Raw genomic sequence first — 18,721 nt, 5'->3', positions numbered from 1 at the left:
TAATTTAAGATTTTGCTCTTATTATTAGAGAGAAAGTTCTGTATTTCTATTTCTGTATTCATCTTCTGAATTCTCAACTATATTCAATGAAAGCTAGAGACATAGTATAAAGATCTTGAAAGAAGCTACAGTACTTGGAGCATTGTAAAAAGAAAACTGAAGGATAATGCAATAGTGATGCTTTACTTCACTATTCTATCATCTTAGGTAATTATATCATTTTCCATTTTCTTATTATTTGAGTATATTTTAAAGCATAGTTTGGAACAATTAATCATTAATGATGAAATAATTCCATGGATGATGAAGTAGCAGAATGTTGCAAGACAGGAAAAATAAGATCAGTAAGTTTCCATGATTTATCCTAGATTTACAAGAGTTCAATGGACCCATGTAACTACTGCAAATAGAATAAAGTTTTATCCTTTTTTTTAATTCTATTTTTTATGAATTTTTGTGTTTTGGAAGACCTTTAAGAAAGAATAAAAGTTGTAAAAAAATCAATCCTTACAAATAGTACTCCCAGAAGAGGAAATCTTTGAAAACTAAAGTTGGGTCTAATAGATCCTAATATGTAGAAGGGTTAACTCTTAAACTCATTAATCTTTAAGTACATAAAGACAGATATAATTGAATTTGTTACCCATCCTAACATTTATTTCATTGGAATAGGAAACAACAGCCTTTTGTCCAGTTGAAAACATAAACATTATGAGTTCTTAGACTTCATTGAGTTGGATGGCAAAGATCCCTCTCTGGGGACCATAACATGAATGAAATTACCAAAGGTGCTGTACTTTGATTTATTCCTCACGGAATTCCAGGATCCCAGTGGATCCTCTCATCTGTCTCTATTTACCCTACTCATTCTTAGATCTTGTTTTTTTCTGTGAATGTCCATATTCCACCTTTATATCATCGTCTACAGCTATTTACTTGCTGTACTTTCAGTCAAGAATCCTTGTTAAGGTGGCACACTGACCCCACTTTGTTTGCAGGTCTGTACAGAATTTTGATTCCCATTTCCTCTTCAGGAGTGTTTAAAATTTGACAACCAAAGTCACCCTCTTTTATCTTACAAAACAAGCTTAGAGAAAGTAAAATATATATTTGCTATGTATCTTCTTTCTTGTGAATATAAGCTTTGAAGAACAAAAAAATTAATCATTTTCTCTGTGCAGTAAAATGCTTATAGGGCTAAGCTTGGCAAGAATTTAGGTATTGTCCTTTTTGGAAATAATTTCATGAACAATCTGTTACGTGAAGTAACTCCTGCCATATCAATAAATAAGAAATGTCACAGACATCAGCAATTTTGGAACACAATGCCTTCTGTCCACCAGATGCTGCCATGCCCCCCTCCCTACCCTCCACCCCCAGGATTGCTGAGAAGCTAGGGGAAGCAGCCATCTGCCACATTTGCCACTCCTTAAGGTGAACAAGGAATTAAGGATGTAAACAATCATAAAACAGGATTTGGCCCCAGAGAGTTGAGGTCCATACGAAAGGAATGAAGTCAGTGAGCCCAGAGACTTGCATCTTCCCATACGTAGAATGCTAAATTCCTTAACTTGATATCTGATTTCCCTTCAGTTCAGTTCAGTTCAGTCGCTCAGTCGTGTCTGACTCTGCGACCCCTTGGACTGTAGCATGTCAGGCCTCCCTGTCCATCACTAACTCCTGGAGTTTACTCAAACTCATGTCCATTCAGTTGGTTATGCGATCCAACCATTGCATCCTCTGTCATCCCCTTCTCCTGCCTTCAATCTTTCCCAGCATCAGGGTCTTTTCCAATGAGTCAGTTCTTCACATGAGGTGGCCAAAGTATGGGAGTTTCAGCTTCAGCTTTAGTACTTCCAATGGATGTTCAGGACTGATTTCCTTTAGGATGGACGGTTGGATCTCCTTGCAGTCCAAGGGACTCTCAAGAGTCTTCTCCAAAACCACAGTTCAAAAGCATCAATTCTTCGACACTTAGCTTTCTTTATAGTTCAACTCTCACATCCATATATGACTACTGGAAAAACCATAGCCTTGACTAGAAGGACCTTTGCTGGCAAAGTAACATCTCTGCTTTTTGATAAGCTGTCTAGGTTGGTCATAACTTTCCTTCCAAGGAGTAAGCGTCTTTTAATTTCATGGCCGCAGTCACCATCTGCAGTGATTTTGGAGCCCCCCAAAATAAAGTCAGCCAGTGTTTCCACTGTTTCCCCATCTATTTGCCATGAAGTGATAGGACCAGATGCCATGATCTTAGTTTTCTGAATGTTGTTTTCTCTTACCTCACAATAATCTTTGATGGTCAGACTGCCTGCCTCACTTTGTTGTAAACTTGTATATAGCATGACTCCCCCTCTTGCCTCCTTGGAGCAGATTTCTCAGGTCTAGTGAGATGCTGCTTCTGGGCTCAAAGTCCTTAACATTTCCACCAAATAAAATACCTCTCTTCTTTAAGGTTGTGACTATATTATTTTTTTAGTCAACAAACTCCTCACTGAAGGGTGGGATTGCCTCGGACCATCAAGCTTCAGTGTCTTTCCAGCCAGTTTCTGTCTTCCCCATTTTGCTCAATTCTTTTCTTGAAAAGAGAAGCAGAAAACACATCAAGATGAATCAACCAAAGATTGTAGAGGGTGTGTGTGTGTGTGTTTGTATGTGTTTAGCGGGGAGAGGTGGCAGAGGCAGTGTAGGAGGGGAGGTAAACTGGGAATACATCAATAGTGTATAAATAGTATGTAAGTTCTTCCAGACCGAATATTTGGCCTTTTTTGCCTACGCGGTATCACAGCATCGCTACTGTGCCTAGCACAAAGCAGACGAACGTTCAGTAAATGTTTGTTGCACTAAGTGAAAGAATGAACTTCTCACTTTGCTTTTTCAGGGGAGATGCGGCTTGTTCTTGGAATCAACCAGGGCCCTAGAGGAGAGGATGTCCTCGGGAACACCTCCGTTTCTCTCAACGAGGTGAGGAGTCTGGCGACAGAAGGTCGTACATCGTGGAGGCCCACGGGGAGTGGGATCCGCCGTGACTCCTGGGAGAGGAGACCGCATCGCCACGACGCAGCCCCACCCTCGCGTTTTAGTTCCACCGGGTTTCCGCGCCTCTCCGGGGTAGTCGTGGTGGGTTTGTCACTGTCGCCCCGCCCCTCCAGCTCCGTCTCCGCCTTTCCCCCCTCCCCTCTCTCCTCCCCTTCTCCAACCTCCGGGCTCCGCCGGGGTCCCGCTCGCTCCCCTGCGGTTCGGCGGCTCGGTCGCCCCGCCCCCAGAATGGCCCCGCCCCCGCCCCAGCATGGCCCCGCCCCCGCCCCCCAGCTCCCGCCCCGCCCCTCCCCCTCCCTTTGACGTGGCAGAGGCGGCACCAGCCATGTTGGTCCAGCGGTGTTCTGTGCGCAGGCCGGGGGCGGGGCTGCGCGGTCCCTGATTGCGGTGCCACGGCCGCTGCCGCTCGGCGGAGGGGACGGATTTGTAAGGTAGAGGCTGCAACAGGCGCAGATCTCGTACGTGGTGGCACTGTGGTAAGGATCGATTTCGGGGCCGCGAGCGCTCACTGGGAAGCGGGGGAAGGTCGGCGGCGGGTCCGCGGGCCGGGGTCTCGAGGGTGGTGCCCACTCTGCCTTCTGGGTGCCCCAGGCCAGATGGGGGTGCGCAGGGGCTGCGACCCGGCCCGGCGGGGGCTGCCTTGAGCCCTGAACTTGTGACCTTCTCACCCACCCCCTCTGCTTAGTTCTATCAGGGCCTGGGAACCCGGCTCCCTCACCCACCTACCCCGGATCAGGATTGAAAGATAGAGTCGAGTGAAAAACAGCAGTTAGGGCATCTCTCGCAGCACCCCACCCTCCGTTCATGGCCGATCTGCCTTCCCCACCGCACCCCACCCCACCCCATCGCCGCTTCTGGGTACTTTGGCTTCTTGGTTCATTCCTTGTCTCATCCGAAGAGCCCTAGACTTTGGCCCGACGTGACTTCGTCACTCGTAGTTTGGCCTTGGGAGTTAAAGGGGATAAGGAGAAAAGTGCAGGTAGAGCTCACACCTTGGGCCTTGATTACAAATAGACTTGAGTTTTAAGATTGGACCCATCTTCCGTACTTCCATTCGGCCCTAAATGTTTTCCCGTTTTGGTGGGAAGGGAAAAGTCATAGTAAATCTGCTTGTAATCACTGGAGTGAGTATGTTGAATCCGGGAGCTTCCTCAAGGTCCACCGTTCAAAGGAGTGGATAACTAGCCAAGTGAACTTGGTTAAAAGAAGTTTTAGATTTAATTATAGATGTATGTTAAGTCTTCCTTTTCTGCCTTCTCCAGTAGTCTTAACTGACATCATTTTGGAAGTTCAGTCATTTTTAATTGGCTCAGAATTTTAGATTTGGAAGGGGCCTTGTAGTTTTCCAACCAAAACCCCTCATTTTACTGATGAGAATTTGAGGATCAGAGAGGTTAAGCTATTTGTACAGTATAGTAAATCTAGTCGTGGGAAGTAGTTGAAGACACTACTTTGAGGATTTTAGGACAGAAAAGTGGGAAAGCCACATTTAATTGTCTATTAACAGATATATCTGATTGGAAGGAACTCAAATTTTACTTGCAATTTACAATGTTTCTCACTTATCTACCTATAAAATGGCTAATGGGCATATATCTGATGTGCTAGGTTAAAGTGACTTAATGTTTCTTTACTTTAGTTATACCATAAGAAAGTACATTCCCAATGATTATAAGTTGTGCTGTACAGGAGACGTTTCTTTAGAATGGTCTTTTATGTTTTGTACCACTTAATAAAATGTAATGACTAGTATATTGTCTGCATCCTAGTTTAGTGTTTGAATCAAAATTTTTTAGTTTTATGCTTTTATACAGACAGTACTAGGGGAGAGAATGCTTATCAAATAATGCCATTTCATAAAGAGCTGGTTTGCAAAAGGACTTTATTTCAGATATGCAGTTGTTGAATATGGGACCAAGCCTGGCAGGATTGGTTCTAGAGTGAGTGATTTTAAGATTAATTTCTCCCTTGGAAAGGTGAGGGAATTTGGGGAGGTGTTTTGCATGTCTCTGTAATCGGACCAATTAAGAAGAAAAACGTGGGACTTTTTCAGACTGCTGTTGAAAAGTGATAATGTAAGAAATAAATAGATGTGATTTAGAGGACAAATATGATCTTAGAGCAGAGCGATTGAGGAGACAAACAGTGAGGAAGAGGAGGGGAATTGTACTTAAATATCAATCAGGTGATACTCAGTATGTCTCAGTAAAAAGTAAGGATGTCGAGTTACAATCCAGGCTTGTTACCTCTTGTAGAAACTTAAACCTGGCCAATGGCTGTGTGTAGATGTCTTCACGTTAAGTTTCATAGAGCCTGCTCTACCAGCTTCCATGCTTTTAAATTAAGCCCTAGAGTCCTAAGGAAGTGATTCTCAGGACCTCTTTATAATCTTAAACATTATTGAGGATCCAGAACAAAAGAAAAGAAAAAAAAAAAGTCCCTTAGTACGTCCTACTCTTTGCAACTGCATGGACTATACAGTACATGGAATTCTTCAGGCCAGAACACTGAAGTGGGTAGCCTTTCCCTTCTCCAGGGGATCTTCCCAACCCAGGGATTGAACCCAGGTCTCCTGCTTTGCAGGAGGATTCTTTACCAGCTGAGCCAGGCTTAATAGAAGACAGGTGGATTTTCGAATCTACTTGCTGTTTTGATATGTTGTCTGGTTGAACTGTATGAAGGAAATCTGGCTTCACGTATAGAGCTGGAAAACTCTTACTGTTTCCTATGCTAAAACTAATGTTGGCATCTTTTAACTCCCCTCTGATTATCCTTGACCTTTGTTTTATCATTATCTTTCAACAGCCATTTTTTTCTTGAATGCTTCTTTTTTTCTCAAAGCCATCTCCTATATTTAGCTTTAAAATAATCTTTTCTAAACAAATCTAGTTATTTTAGGATTTCTCTGTACCCTTTGTCAATCTTTGAAAAATCCATGATTGCTTTTGCTTAGTATAAAATTCCCTAGTTGTCTCTGAAATTCTGATAGGAGGAAATACAGTGTCTAATTTCTATTTTCTTATTATATTTTCAATTAGGATATAATTGACTAATAACATTCTTATTTCTTTAAAGAAGGGAAAGTTCTTAGCTATTTAAGATACTTAGGTTTGTTAAGCATCAGTTTCTGTAATTTGTATTATCAAAATATATTTGAGCATTTTTATGAAAACTATTATATCTAATAATACCTTTTCTTCCCTCACTTATATTTTAGAATCAGTTCCTCATCCCATCATTATTCTTAGCAACTTCAGCATCCATGCTGGCTCTGTTGGTACCCTACCTTCATAATTCTCCAATTCTTGATGCCATTCATCCCTCCCACAAATCTTTTAGCCAGCCAGATAGTACTTGAGATTCTATCTTCTTAGACCTTTAAATTTTATAATTTCCCTCCATCACTAACCACTGCTGCAGTTTGAGAGCATGAGACAGACCTGTTGCCTAGGTAGGAGAGCTGGCATCCTAGTCAAGCAGTTAAAGAATAACAAGGTGAAGATGTCTTTTGATACCGGGCCCTAACCAAAATGGCATCTCCCTCTTCTGGTAGTGAGTTTAAATGATTATTTTGAAATTATATATCTCAAATTAGAGTTTAAAATGCTCTCATATGTTGGAATGTTAGAAGTATTCTGAATTGTTTCTGCAAAAGAAGTAAGTGATATATACATCACATGGAACACACTTATCATGTGTTTATTTCTTGTTCCTCAAATGTCCTGTATTAGTATAATAAAAAATTGCCTGTCTAAAATAGAAGTACCTCATTTTAGAAAAATCTTTTTGTTGTGTACTCTTAAGCATTATATTTAACAAGTTTAATGGAAGCTTACTTCGTTCTGGGTAGAAAAGCATGTGAGTTTTAGAATTTAATGTTTTTGACAATCTGTTTATTAGAATGATGTAACTGATAAGGTTGATACAGAAAACTTAAGACCTGGATTTTCCCCATTTTTGACTTAAATCAATGGGACATCAATTTTATCATTTATTATTTTTTCTGTAGTTTTTTTCAAGAGTGAATGAAAAAAAGGATAAAATACCTCTTTGGGGGCCTAATGAGCTTTGGGTTCTGTAGAGCCATTCATTATTTTGTTATAATTGAGGTCATTGTTCACTTGCTAATTTTTTTCTAAGATAAGTATTTTCTTTCGTTTATGATTTCTAATGGATGAGTATCAGTGGAATTGGGAAAACCATACTTATTTTGAATTTTCTTAATAGGATTTAAAAATATCTTTTAATTTTGTTACAGAAATAAGAATCAAGCTCTACAATGACAACCTATTTGGAATTCATCCAACAAAATGAAGAACGAGATGGAGTCCGATTTAGTTGGAATGTTTGGCCGTCGAGTCGATTGGAAGCCACAAGAATGGTCGTTCCAGTAGCAGCCTTATTTACACCACTGAAGGAGAGACCAGATCTGCCACCCATTCAATATGAACCTGTTCTCTGTAGTAGGACCACTTGCCGTGCAGTTTTGAATCCTTTATGGTAATTAAAGCATATGGAAAACACTAAAGTGTCCTTATGATTTAAAAATGTAGTTTCTTACTTGTTCATTTATATAAAATGTTTTTGTTTATATTTTTTCAAATTAAAGTAGAACCAAAGAGCTATAAAATTTTAGACTCATACTAGCTGTAGTGAGTTACAAAGAAACCAAATACAAAATTGTCAGTATGTAAACTGTTAGATTCTATCAGTATTCTCTAGATACTGATGCTGGCTGTCACCTCATTTTGTGTCATTTGTAAAGTCATAATTGGGTAGTATGGTGTTTCGAAAATGTTATGACTTCTTGTTATATAAGCCAGAATCTGAAGAATCACCTTTTATTCCTCTTTCCACTCTCCCTCTCTTTCCACTCAATCCACTGGCAAATCTGGTGCATTCTGTCTTAAGAACAGTACTCATCCTGTCTCTTACTCTCATTCTCTGCTAATACGTGGTGCTTCAAAAGATGGTAATCTTTTCTTGGGTGGTTTCAATATCTTCCTAACTGATCTTCCTGTTTCCATTCTTGCCTTTCAGTAATCTCTTCTCCACCCAGAAGAGTGGAGAATTTACACTTATAATGAAAAATCCAAACCCCTTATCAAGACCTGTAAAGCTCTATATAATGTAGCCTGTGTATATTTCTGCCTTCATCTGTATCATCCATTTTCTTCATTTTCACCTACATTACACCTTATCTTCTTTCTATTCTATACTTAACTTATTTCTGCCACAGACTTTGTGCAATAGCTATACGTGCTGCCTGGATTGCTTTGCCCCCAGATTTTCCTGTAACTGGTTTCTTTTCATTTCAGTTACATTTTAGTTGTTTATTAATGAAGGCTTTCCTTTAAAGTTGCCCTCCCAAATACATTCTCATGTCTTGCTTTGTTATCTTTAGTTTTTATTATCACTTTCTAAAAGTATCTTCTGCATTTATGCATTTATTGTTTATTGTCTTTCACTTCTAGAATATAAGCTTTATGAAAATAAGACCTTTGATCTCATTTACTTATCATCAGTACCTAGAATAATGGCATTCAGTAACTATATATATTTTTATTGAATATGTGTTTTCTAGAGCTGAGTTTAGAAGTTACTGAGTCACTTGGAGAAAAAAAATAAGATTATCTTAATTTATCATTGGTATTTGCTATACATTAAAAGTTACAATATATTCATTTTGGTGAGCTTGTATGTGTTAAAAGTATGAATTAAATATTGGCAACACCTAAAAATAAATGGCTTTTAAAGATTGCTTTCACTGTCAATTTGAATTAATTCATTTTCAGAAAATAGTTAATTTTATTGAAATTGGAATTACTGCACAGTTTAGCTAAATCATGAGCTATTGTATCTTTTCTTAAAACAGTCAAGTGGATTATCGAGCAAAACTCTGGGCTTGCAACTTTTGTTATCAGAGGAATCAGGTAAGAAAGCCCCCAATGTAGATGTTAATGCTGTAATACTAATACTGTAGGAAAATACATATTTGAAAATAAAGATTACTTTTTTATAGGATTAAATAAATAAGTGATTAAAGTATCTATTTTTAAGTAATTAAGTGATCAGGAAATAATTTGTTTCAGTTTAAAAGTTCATTACTTGGTAATAATTTGTTAAAATATTTTGCTTTTTTCTGCCTATAGTTTCCACCGACTTACGCTGGTATATCTGAACTGAATCAGCCTGCTGAACTTTTACCTCAGTTTTCTAGCATTGAATATGTAGTTCTGGTAAGAACATAAAAGTAACTTTTTAAGGAAGTTTAAAATATCCAGTAATATAGCAATACTTTATACCAAAATAATTATTCAATTGAGCTGACTTAAAAGGCATCATTCTTCATTCTCACATTGAATTGATTGAGCATTTCAAAGGTAAGAACTGTCAAGGTCAGTTTGAGCAAGGTAATTTCTATTATAGTTATTTGAAAGGTGGCCAGGATTTTGGGTGGGGAGGTTTGATTTGCTATATCAAGTAGGTTAATAAATAGTAAAGTATCAATTTTGCTTTGTAGTTGGAAGGTTAGTTACAGATACTTGGTCAATATGAAACTGGAGCCTAATGATATATCCCAAAGTCTAATAATGAAATTACTCTTGAATTGGTTCTTGTTAGGAAAATAATTTTTCTTCCCTTTCTGAACAGCTTTATATAATTTATTTTAATATTAAGTATTAAGGTAATGTCTTTTATGAATGTTGTAGAGATAGCAGAATATGACTCACTTGAGTCTGTCACTGATTTGTCCATTCGGACTAGTTTCTAGTTCCCTTACAATGCAATTCAGATTAGATGATTATTTTATAAAAATCACCTAATTTTGCTGTTAAGCTTTAAAGTTACTGTGTTCTTGTTTTAAAAAAAGTGCTTGTTGTAAGAAATGAAACTTCATGCAGTTAAGTAAAATTGAAAGTGAAACTCCCCTTCTTGTAACATAACTAATGTTCATAAACTTAATTTTTCACTTGATGATGTATTAGATATATAATGTTTCATTTGTAAAATGGCTTTTTTAGAATTCCATTGTTAAACATATAATAAATTATTTAATTAGTCCTCTATTGATTATCCTATGTATTGAGCTGAAGTGTTAAACTTTTAAAACAACATTTTTTTTAATCACAATCTTTTTTAAAAGCGTGGTCCTCAGATGCCTTTGATATTCCTCTATGTGGTTGATACTTGCATGGAAGATGAAGATTTACAAGCCCTGAAAGAATCTATGCAGATGTCACTAAGCCTTTTACCACCTACAGCTTTGGTTGGCTTAATTACTTTTGGGAGAATGGTGCAGGTTCATGAACTTGGATGTGAGGGCATTTCAAAAAGCTATGTCTTCAGAGGAACAAAAGATCTGTCTGCCAAACAACTGCAGGTAAGCAACAAGAATGGTAGTTTGCCTGTCTCTGCACATCACTCTATGTGTGTCTAAAAATGCCTTCTAGATATATGTTTCCAGAAAATATTATGAATGACTAATATAGTTGTATTATAACAAAGCCTTTAAATTTAGTGATGGCCTCAGCTTTCTTTCGTTTGCCTTACACTGTAATCATAGAGATTGAAGACCCTTTACTTTTGAAGTATCTGTAAAACTTAGAGTGAAACTGAAGCTGTTTTACTAAAGATTTGAAGGCTTGTAGAAGAGTCATGCTGAAGACTGAGAGAAGGCAACCACTTTTGTTTCCTTGCATGTCACTTAGGAACTAAACACTTGGTGTTTGGCAAGGGGAGATATTTTAAGGCTTGAGAGTTAATAGGTGAACTGTGAATATATATATTTTTTCATACACTGGGATATTTTTGTCTTTGAAGCAAATTAAAGCCTTGTCTTCCAAGGCAGGGAGTTATGTGCAACATACTAGGATTATCTTGGTATATTTTTCAAAATCTTTTTCTGTCTAGATATTTTGATAGATGATGAGAGATATTCATGTTACTTTAAATATGTTCATCGATTGGAAGATAGTTGACAGGGCAGAGAATGTTCATATAAGTCAGAGAATTAAGAAGCATAGGCATGCAAGATGTTTATTACTTTATAATAATAACCCCCCTTGTATAACCCCCCTTTATACAATTGCGTATTATCTCTCCCTCATATTTATTATTACACTTATTTAGCTAATGCTTCAACTTTTGTTGGTTTCACCAGATTTAAATTTTCATACAGTCAGGGACTATTTATATTTTTCACCATTACATTCCTGGCCCATAACAGATACTTGAACTATATAGCTGCTGATGAATACAAGCTAAGAATACAGACATCCAAGTTACACAGTAATCTGTTTTGACTATTAATTAGAAGTGAAGTATTCTAGGCTAGTTTCCCCCTACTTTGCTCACATAGCACTTTGTACTTTGCTCTCTTATGATGTCTATTTCATTATATCACTGTTGACCTCATAGTCTTCCCAACTGGAAGTTTTGCTTTCAAGGGAAGAGATTTTGTGTTCTTTATTTTTGTGTTTCTAATGTCTATGGAAGCACCTTCCATGCCATAAATAGTTAATACATCTTTGTAGGAGTAATTAAACAGACATCACAGAAATAATCTCTTTACAGGAAATGCTGGGGCTCTCTAAAGTACCAGTTACTCAAGCAACACGTGGTCCTCAGGTACAGCAGCCACCTCCTTCCAATAGGTAATAAATATGTCAAAAAGAACTTCACAGTTTTACAGTTGATACATCTGTCTTCACCCTTAACTTGAACACAGGCCTTCAGTGATCCAATACCGTTAAATATTTTTAGGAATATAAATACTGAATTAGTATACTTTTTAAAGAGTTGTGGTAACATCACATTGCTGAAATGGTTGGTTTTTCATCATGACAATGTAAGGAGTTACTTCAGTTTTGATATAGTCTTTAAAATTTTTTTTTAAATATTGGAGTATAGTTGTTTTTTTTTTTAACTTTATGTGGGGCATTTTATTTATTTATTTGTTTGAATGGTACTGGGTCTTTGTTGTCGCACGGACTTTTCTCTAGTTGCTGTGAGCGGGGGTTCCTCTTCAGTTTCGGTGCAAGGGCTTCTCACTGTAGTGGCCTCTCCCATTGCCGAGCACAGGCCCTAGAGTGTACGGGCTCAGAAGTTGCGGAACACGGGCTCAGTAGTTGAGACTCACAGTAGTTGAGACTCGCAGGCTCCAGGGCACAGGCTCAGTAGTTGTGGCATAGGGGTTTAGTTGCTGTACAGCATGTGGGATCTTCCTGGATTCGAAATCAAACCTGTGTCTCCTGCATCGGCAGGCAGATTCTTTACCACTGAGACACCAGGAAGGCCCCTGGAATATAGTTTTGATATATTCCTGATTTTCTGTTTTTAAGTTCAAAAAATTTTATTTTTGTGCTTGAGGGCAGCCAAGCAAAAATAGGTCCCCATAAGCTTTTAATTTTGCCTTCTTAGTTTTGTGGGTAGCTTTTTCTGCTAAACTTACTAATCAGAGATGGTATTAGTAAAATCGAGTTGATGTATCTTCTCATAATTAATTCAGTAACTCTAAAACTTACTAGATTGGTAAATGGAAGATGCAGTCCCAAAGTAATACTTGGTTTGAGTGTTCTCTTTACAGTAATTGTACTCACTGAGTTCCTCAGCAGTAGACAGCATCACTTGGGAACTTATTTGAAATGCGAATTCTTGGTCACCACCCCAGACCTACTGAAACAAAACCCTGGAACCAGCAATCTGTGTCAGTACAAACCCTCTCACCGATTCTGATATACACAAAAGTTTGCGAACCATTTGGTCTGCCTTGTATTCAGCTTCTTTTTCTGTTTTTAAGAAAGTGGACAATTTGTTTCTTAAACCTTCACCCACAAACATTTATCAATGGCTTTTTATTTTGTTCTGTTTTGTAGATTCTTACAGCCAGTACAGAAGATAGACATGAATCTCACAGACCTTCTGGGAGAGCTTCAGCGAGACCCCTGGCCTGTACCACAGGGAAAGAGACCTTTGCGTTCCTCTGGGGTGGCACTTTCCATAGCTGTAGGACTCCTTGAGGTAGTGACAGTAACTTAATTTTGGAATGTAAATACGTACATGTATGTATGGACTGGTGTGCACAAGATGATGCTGGGTGGAAAAATCAGGTTACAGGATAGGACATACATGATTTTATTTAAAGTTTGATCTGTGGTGTATCCTTTTGTGTGTAGAGAAGCTTCTGGAATGATGTTTACCCAAATATTAAGAGTGGCAGGATAAGGAGAATTTTATGAAATACAATTTGAAAATTTTAAACTTGACGTATCTTAGCTTTATATTAATAATTAGAAGAGTTTTTGTAAAAAAAAGTTTTTTTTTTAAAGTTTGAAATGTTACTAGAAAAGTTTCAAAGGACTTTTTTCTCTGAACTATTTGTGATTAAGTGATGTTCCTAACTCCTTGAATACTTTAGCTATATTTTCTATAAACTAAGATATTCTCCTATATAACCACAATACAACTTTTAAAATCAGGTTTTAAAATATGTGATATATATATATCAGTATATATATATATACACTGATGTTTTATACAATACATGACACTGATGTATTGTTGTGTTGTTGTTGTTCATTTGTAAGTTCCATCTGACTCTTTGCGACCCCATGGACTGCAGCACACCAGGCTTCCCTGTCCTTCACTGTCTCCAAGAGTTTGCTTAAATTCATATCCATTGAATTATACAATACATAACACAGATATATTACTGCCATCTAATTCTCAGAACTCATTCGAGTTTCACTGATTATCTCAATAATTTTTTTTGCTTAAAAGGTTTAATTCAGAGGCATGTAGTGATTGGGCTTCACAGGTGACGCTAGTGGTAACGAACCTGCTTGCCAATGCGCAAGACATAAGAGATGCAGGTTTGATCCCTGGGTCGGGCAGATCCCCTGGAGAAGGGCATGGCAACCTTCTCCAGTGTTCTTGCCTGGAGAATCCCATGGATAGAGGAGCCTGGTGGGCTACAGTCCATGGGGTCATAAAGAGTTGGACACGACTGAAGCAACTCAGCATGCATGCACGCACATGTAGTGATTATGTCTGTTTAGTCTCCTTCACCCGAGTACATTTCCTCAGCCTTCCTTTGCTTTCATGACCTTGGCATGTTGAAAAATTCAGGCCAGTATATAGAATGTCTCTCAAATTAGGTTTGTCTTGATGGTAGCCTCACAATTAGATTGAGGTCTTGCATCATTGGCAGGAAGATCACAGAAGTAATGCTCTGTTCTTTTTATAGTCTATCAGGTGACACATGATTTTCATTTGTCCCATTATTGATGATGATCACTTTGATCATTCATTAAAATGTGTCTGGCAGAAGTCTCCACTGTAAAATTACTCTCATTTCTCTTCCCTTTATGATTAATAAACGTTAGATGGTGAGGATCTTTAAAACCATGAAAATATCCCATTCCTCATCAAACTTTCAATTTACTCATTTATTTATTAATATCACTGTGGGTTGATGGTCTCCTGTTTTATACGAGTTACAGTCTGTTACTTTCAGTTTTGTTTTTCTTTTAACTTTCTAGTTTGACATAATTCCAAACATAGGAAAAGTCACGAAAATCGTTCAAAGAATTCCTTTATATCTTTTAACCAGATTCCTCAAATGTTAACATTTATTGCATTTGATTTGTCCTTCTCTCTCTATATAGATAGTGAAACCATTTGAAAGTCAGTTATAACCATATCCGTTTACTTCTAAATACTTTAGTGTGTATTTCTTAATTACACAAGAACATTCCTTTTGTAATGCAGCTCATTCAACAGTTACGAGATTAACATTGATAGAACACTATTTTCCAAATCTTTAAGCTTTATTCAGATTTCACCAGTTATCCTAATTCTGTATTGTATTCAGTTGTTGTGTCTCTTTAGTGTCCTTTATTCTAATAGTTCCTTAGTTTTTCTTTGTGTTTTGTGACATTAATATTTTTTAAGAGTACAGTCTAGTTATTTTTTTAATTTTAATTTTGAAATTTTTAATTGTAGGACAATGGCTTTATAATTTTGTGTTAGTGTAGGCTAGTTATTCTGTAGAATGACTTTCAATTTGGGTTTATCTGATTTTTTCTCATGAGTAGATTGAGCTTTTGCACTTTTGGCAGGAATATTGCGAAAAAAAAATGCAAATACTGATTTGTGATCTGCTTAGTGCAGCATCTCAGGAAGTCCATGATGTGACGTTAACTTATTTTATTACTGCTGGTTTACTTAGCTTTGATCACTTGGTCGAAGTGGTTTCAACCAGGTTTCTTCACTGTAACGTTATATTTTTCCCATTGTAAGTATCTAGTCCCATCACTTCATGGGAAATAGATGGGGAAACAGTGGAAGCAGTGTCAGACTTTATTTTTTTGGGCTCCAAAATCACTGTAGATGGTGACTGCAGCCATGAAATTAAAAGACGCTTACTCCTTGAAAGGAAAGTATGACCAACCTAGATAGCATATTCAAAAGCAGAGACATTACTTTGCCAACAAAGGTCCGTCTAGTCAAGGCTATGGTTTTTCCTGTGGTCATGTATGGATGTGAGAGTTGGACTGTGAAGAAGGCTAAGCGCCAAAGAATTGATGCTTTTGAACTGTGGTGTTGGAGAAGACTCTCGAGAGTCCCTTGGACTGCAAGGAGATCCAGCCAGTCCATTCTGAAGGAGATCAGCCCTGGGCTTTCTTTGGAAGGAATGATGTTGAAGCTGAAACTCCAGTACTTTGGCCACCTCATGTGAAGGGTTGACTCATTGAAAAAGACTCTGATGCTGGGAGGGATTGAGGCGCAGGAGGAGAAGGGGATGACAGAGGATGAGATGGCTGGATGGCATCACTGACTCAATGGACATGAATCTGAGTGAACTCCGGGAGTTGGTGATGGACAGGGAGGCCTGGCATGCTGCAATTCATGGGGTTGCAAAGAGTCGGACATGACTGACCGACTGAACTGAACTGAATGGGGAGATTCCTTGTTTACTCATCAAACTTTTACCCAGTAGTTTTAGCGTCCATTCTTGATTCTTGCTTGATCGATTATTATTGAGGGGGGCTAAATAGTGACTTTCTAATTCCATCATTTCTTCTACATTTATTGACTTTCTACTTGAGTGTTCTGTTCTTCATTTATGTGAATCAATGTGAATTCTTATTTCATCCAATGGATTATATTCCTTTACTGTCATTATTTTTGTTTTGAAACTCAAATTGTCCAGATTTTGCAATGGGAGCCCTTTCAAGCTGGCTCCTGGGTCCTTATTATATGTCCTCATCACTGTTTGAACATTAACTTGCTTTCTAGTATAGTAAGATGCTCATCTTACATGGTCCCTGCCCTTGACCTGAAGTTGGCCATTTAGAGCCCTGGTTTCTTTTAGCTCTGTTTCTTTTGGAACATGACCATGCTTCTACTTCTGCTTTATTGACTATTCCAAAGCCTTTGACTGTGTGAATAACAACAAATTGTGGAAAATTCTTAAAGAGATGAGAATACCAGACCACCTTACCTGCCTCCTGAGAAATCTGCATGAAAGTCAAGAAGCAACAGTTAGAACCAGACGTAGAACAGCAAACTGCTTCCAAATTGGGAAAGGAGTGCATCAAGGCTGTATATTGTCACCCTGCTTTTATTTAACTTATATGCAGTACAACATGCGAAATGCTAGGCTGGATGAAGGACAAGCTGGAATCAAGATTGCCAGGAGAAATATCAATAACCTCAGATATGCAGATGACATCACCCTTATAGCAGAAAGTGAAGAGGAACTGAAGAGCTTCTTGATAAAAGTGAAAGAGGAGAGTGAAAAAGTAGGCTTAGAACTCAATATTCAGAAAACTAAGATCATGGCATCTAGTCCCATCACTTCATGGCAAATAGATGGGGAAACAATGGAAACAGACTTTATTTTTGGGGGCTCCAAGATCACTGCAGATGGTGACTGCAGCCATGAAATTAAAATACGCTTGCTCCTTGGAAGAAAAGCTATGCCCAGCCTAGACAGCACAGTAAAAACCAGAGACATTACTTTGCCAACAAAGGTCCATCTAGTCAAAGCTATGGTTTTTCCAGTAGTCATGTATGGATGTGAGAGTTGGACTAAAAAGAAAGCTGAGTGCCAAAGAACTGATGCTTTTGAACTGTGGTGTTGGAGAAGATTCTTGAGAGTCCCTTGGACTACAAGAAGATCCAGCCAGTCCATCATAAAGGAAATCAGTCCTGAATATTCATTGGAAGGACTGATGCTGAAGCTGAAGCTCCCATACTTTGGCCACCTGATGTGAAGAAGTGACTCATTGGAAAAGACCCTGATGCTGGGAAAAATTGAAGGCAGGAGACAGAGGATGGATGGTTGGATGGCATCACTGACTTGATGGACATGTTTGAGCAAGCTCCAGGAGTTGGTGATGGACAGGGAATCTGGCATACTGCAGCCCATGGGGTCGCAAAGAGATGGACACAACTGAGTGACTGAACTGATGGTTCATGTGCTCACTGTTACTAGAATGTCATTGCTTTTATGTCCTAGTGAATAGAGCTAAGAAGCAGATATGTATAAGAAGAAGATAAGTGTGTATGTTTCCCTTTCTCTCTATAGCTATATATTTATATATATACACACATACCCATATAATTGTTTATGTGTGCATATATTTACACATATATCTACATTCCCCTGCAAACATCTATGTCTATCTCTATTACAACCATAAACACTATATATATTAGAAACCAAGATTTCTTTCAAATATATCTAATTCCAATTTAGTACCACAGGATTTATTCTGTCCTTCCCACTTTGCATATTTGTAATTCCTTTGACCGTGAGAATCTGGCTGTGACTATTTAAAATATATTTACTTATTTGCTCAGTCTTAGAATACAGATAGACTAGTTTTAGAATTTTTAGCTCAGATCTCTGTGAAAAAGCCTAGGAGTTAGAGCTCAATGTTTATTTAACATTCTGAGGATATATAAGACAAAATACACTATACTCAAAAGTGAACTGGGTTAGTTATCCCCACCCTCCCCTCCCCCCACTTCATGTGGTTATGTTTTTGATTTGTTGCACATTCTGTACATTTCTTTTTAAAAAATCCCATTCCTCTTTTGCGTGTGTGTGTATGTAAAGTGAAACATTAACATGCCTCCAAATCAAAGTTGTACAAAACTATATGTTGAGAGTAGTGGCAGTCCCTTTGTTGTATGAAATTTGTCTTCTAGTAAATTTCTTAAGATGTAAGGGTCCAGAATTTCATAAACTGTCTAATGTTTGAACACTTCTTCTGTGGCTTTTTTATAGTTGAAGGATAACTTGGCAGGATATAAAAAGCCTTGCTTCTCACTTTCTTTCTGGTAGTTTTTGAAAATGATGCTCCATTGTTTTCTTGCTTTGATGATTTTGAGAAGACTGATGCCAGTCTAATTCTCTTGCCCATGTAAATTAGTTGATCATTTTGCTTGGAGGTCTTGAGGAATTTATCTTTATTATTTTAATAGCGTTATTAGAATGTCTTGTGGGTAAATATTCTCTAGTGTCTGGTGATCCTTTTTTATATGTGTATTCAAATCTTTTGTTTCTATAAAGTTTTCTTGTATCATAGTTTTAAGTATTAGTTTTTTAACTGTTTTATCTTCTTTAAGAACTTCAGTTACACATAAATTGGATCTTTGCCTGTTTTCC

The 18,721-nt window shown here is 37.8% G+C and overlaps 1 protein-coding gene across 3 annotated transcripts in view; it reads left to right on the top strand.

Moving 5' to 3' along the window:
- The window catches only part of SEC23A (SEC23 homolog A, COPII coat complex component), an 80,899-nt gene that overhangs the window by 12,649 nt on the left and 49,529 nt on the right, over window positions 1-18,721 (top strand). For 2 of the 3 annotated variants that reach the window (XM_005222100.5, XM_024981874.2), the window contains 7 exons: window positions 2,882-2,964; window positions 7,298-7,539; window positions 8,915-8,972; window positions 9,192-9,278; window positions 10,187-10,423; window positions 11,617-11,696; window positions 12,918-13,062. In XM_005222100.5, coding sequence (XP_005222157.1) covers window positions 7,319-7,539; window positions 8,915-8,972; window positions 9,192-9,278; window positions 10,187-10,423; window positions 11,617-11,696; window positions 12,918-13,062 — 828 coding nt within the window. In that variant the 5' untranslated portion in view covers window positions 2,882-2,964; window positions 7,298-7,318. Of the gene's footprint in view, window positions 1-2,881; window positions 2,965-3,375; window positions 3,516-7,297; window positions 7,540-8,914; window positions 8,973-9,191; window positions 9,279-10,186; window positions 10,424-11,616; window positions 11,697-12,917; window positions 13,063-18,721 lie in introns of those variants that run through there. The other variant, NM_001435085.1, reaches the window with a different exon arrangement.

This window comes from Bos taurus, chromosome 21 (assembly GCF_002263795.3).
Source record: "Bos taurus isolate L1 Dominette 01449 registration number 42190680 breed Hereford chromosome 21, ARS-UCD2.0, whole genome shotgun sequence".
In the NCBI taxonomy this organism is placed as follows: domain Eukaryota; kingdom Metazoa; phylum Chordata; class Mammalia; order Artiodactyla; family Bovidae; genus Bos; species Bos taurus.
This window is presented reverse-complemented; position numbering and strand designations above follow the sequence as displayed.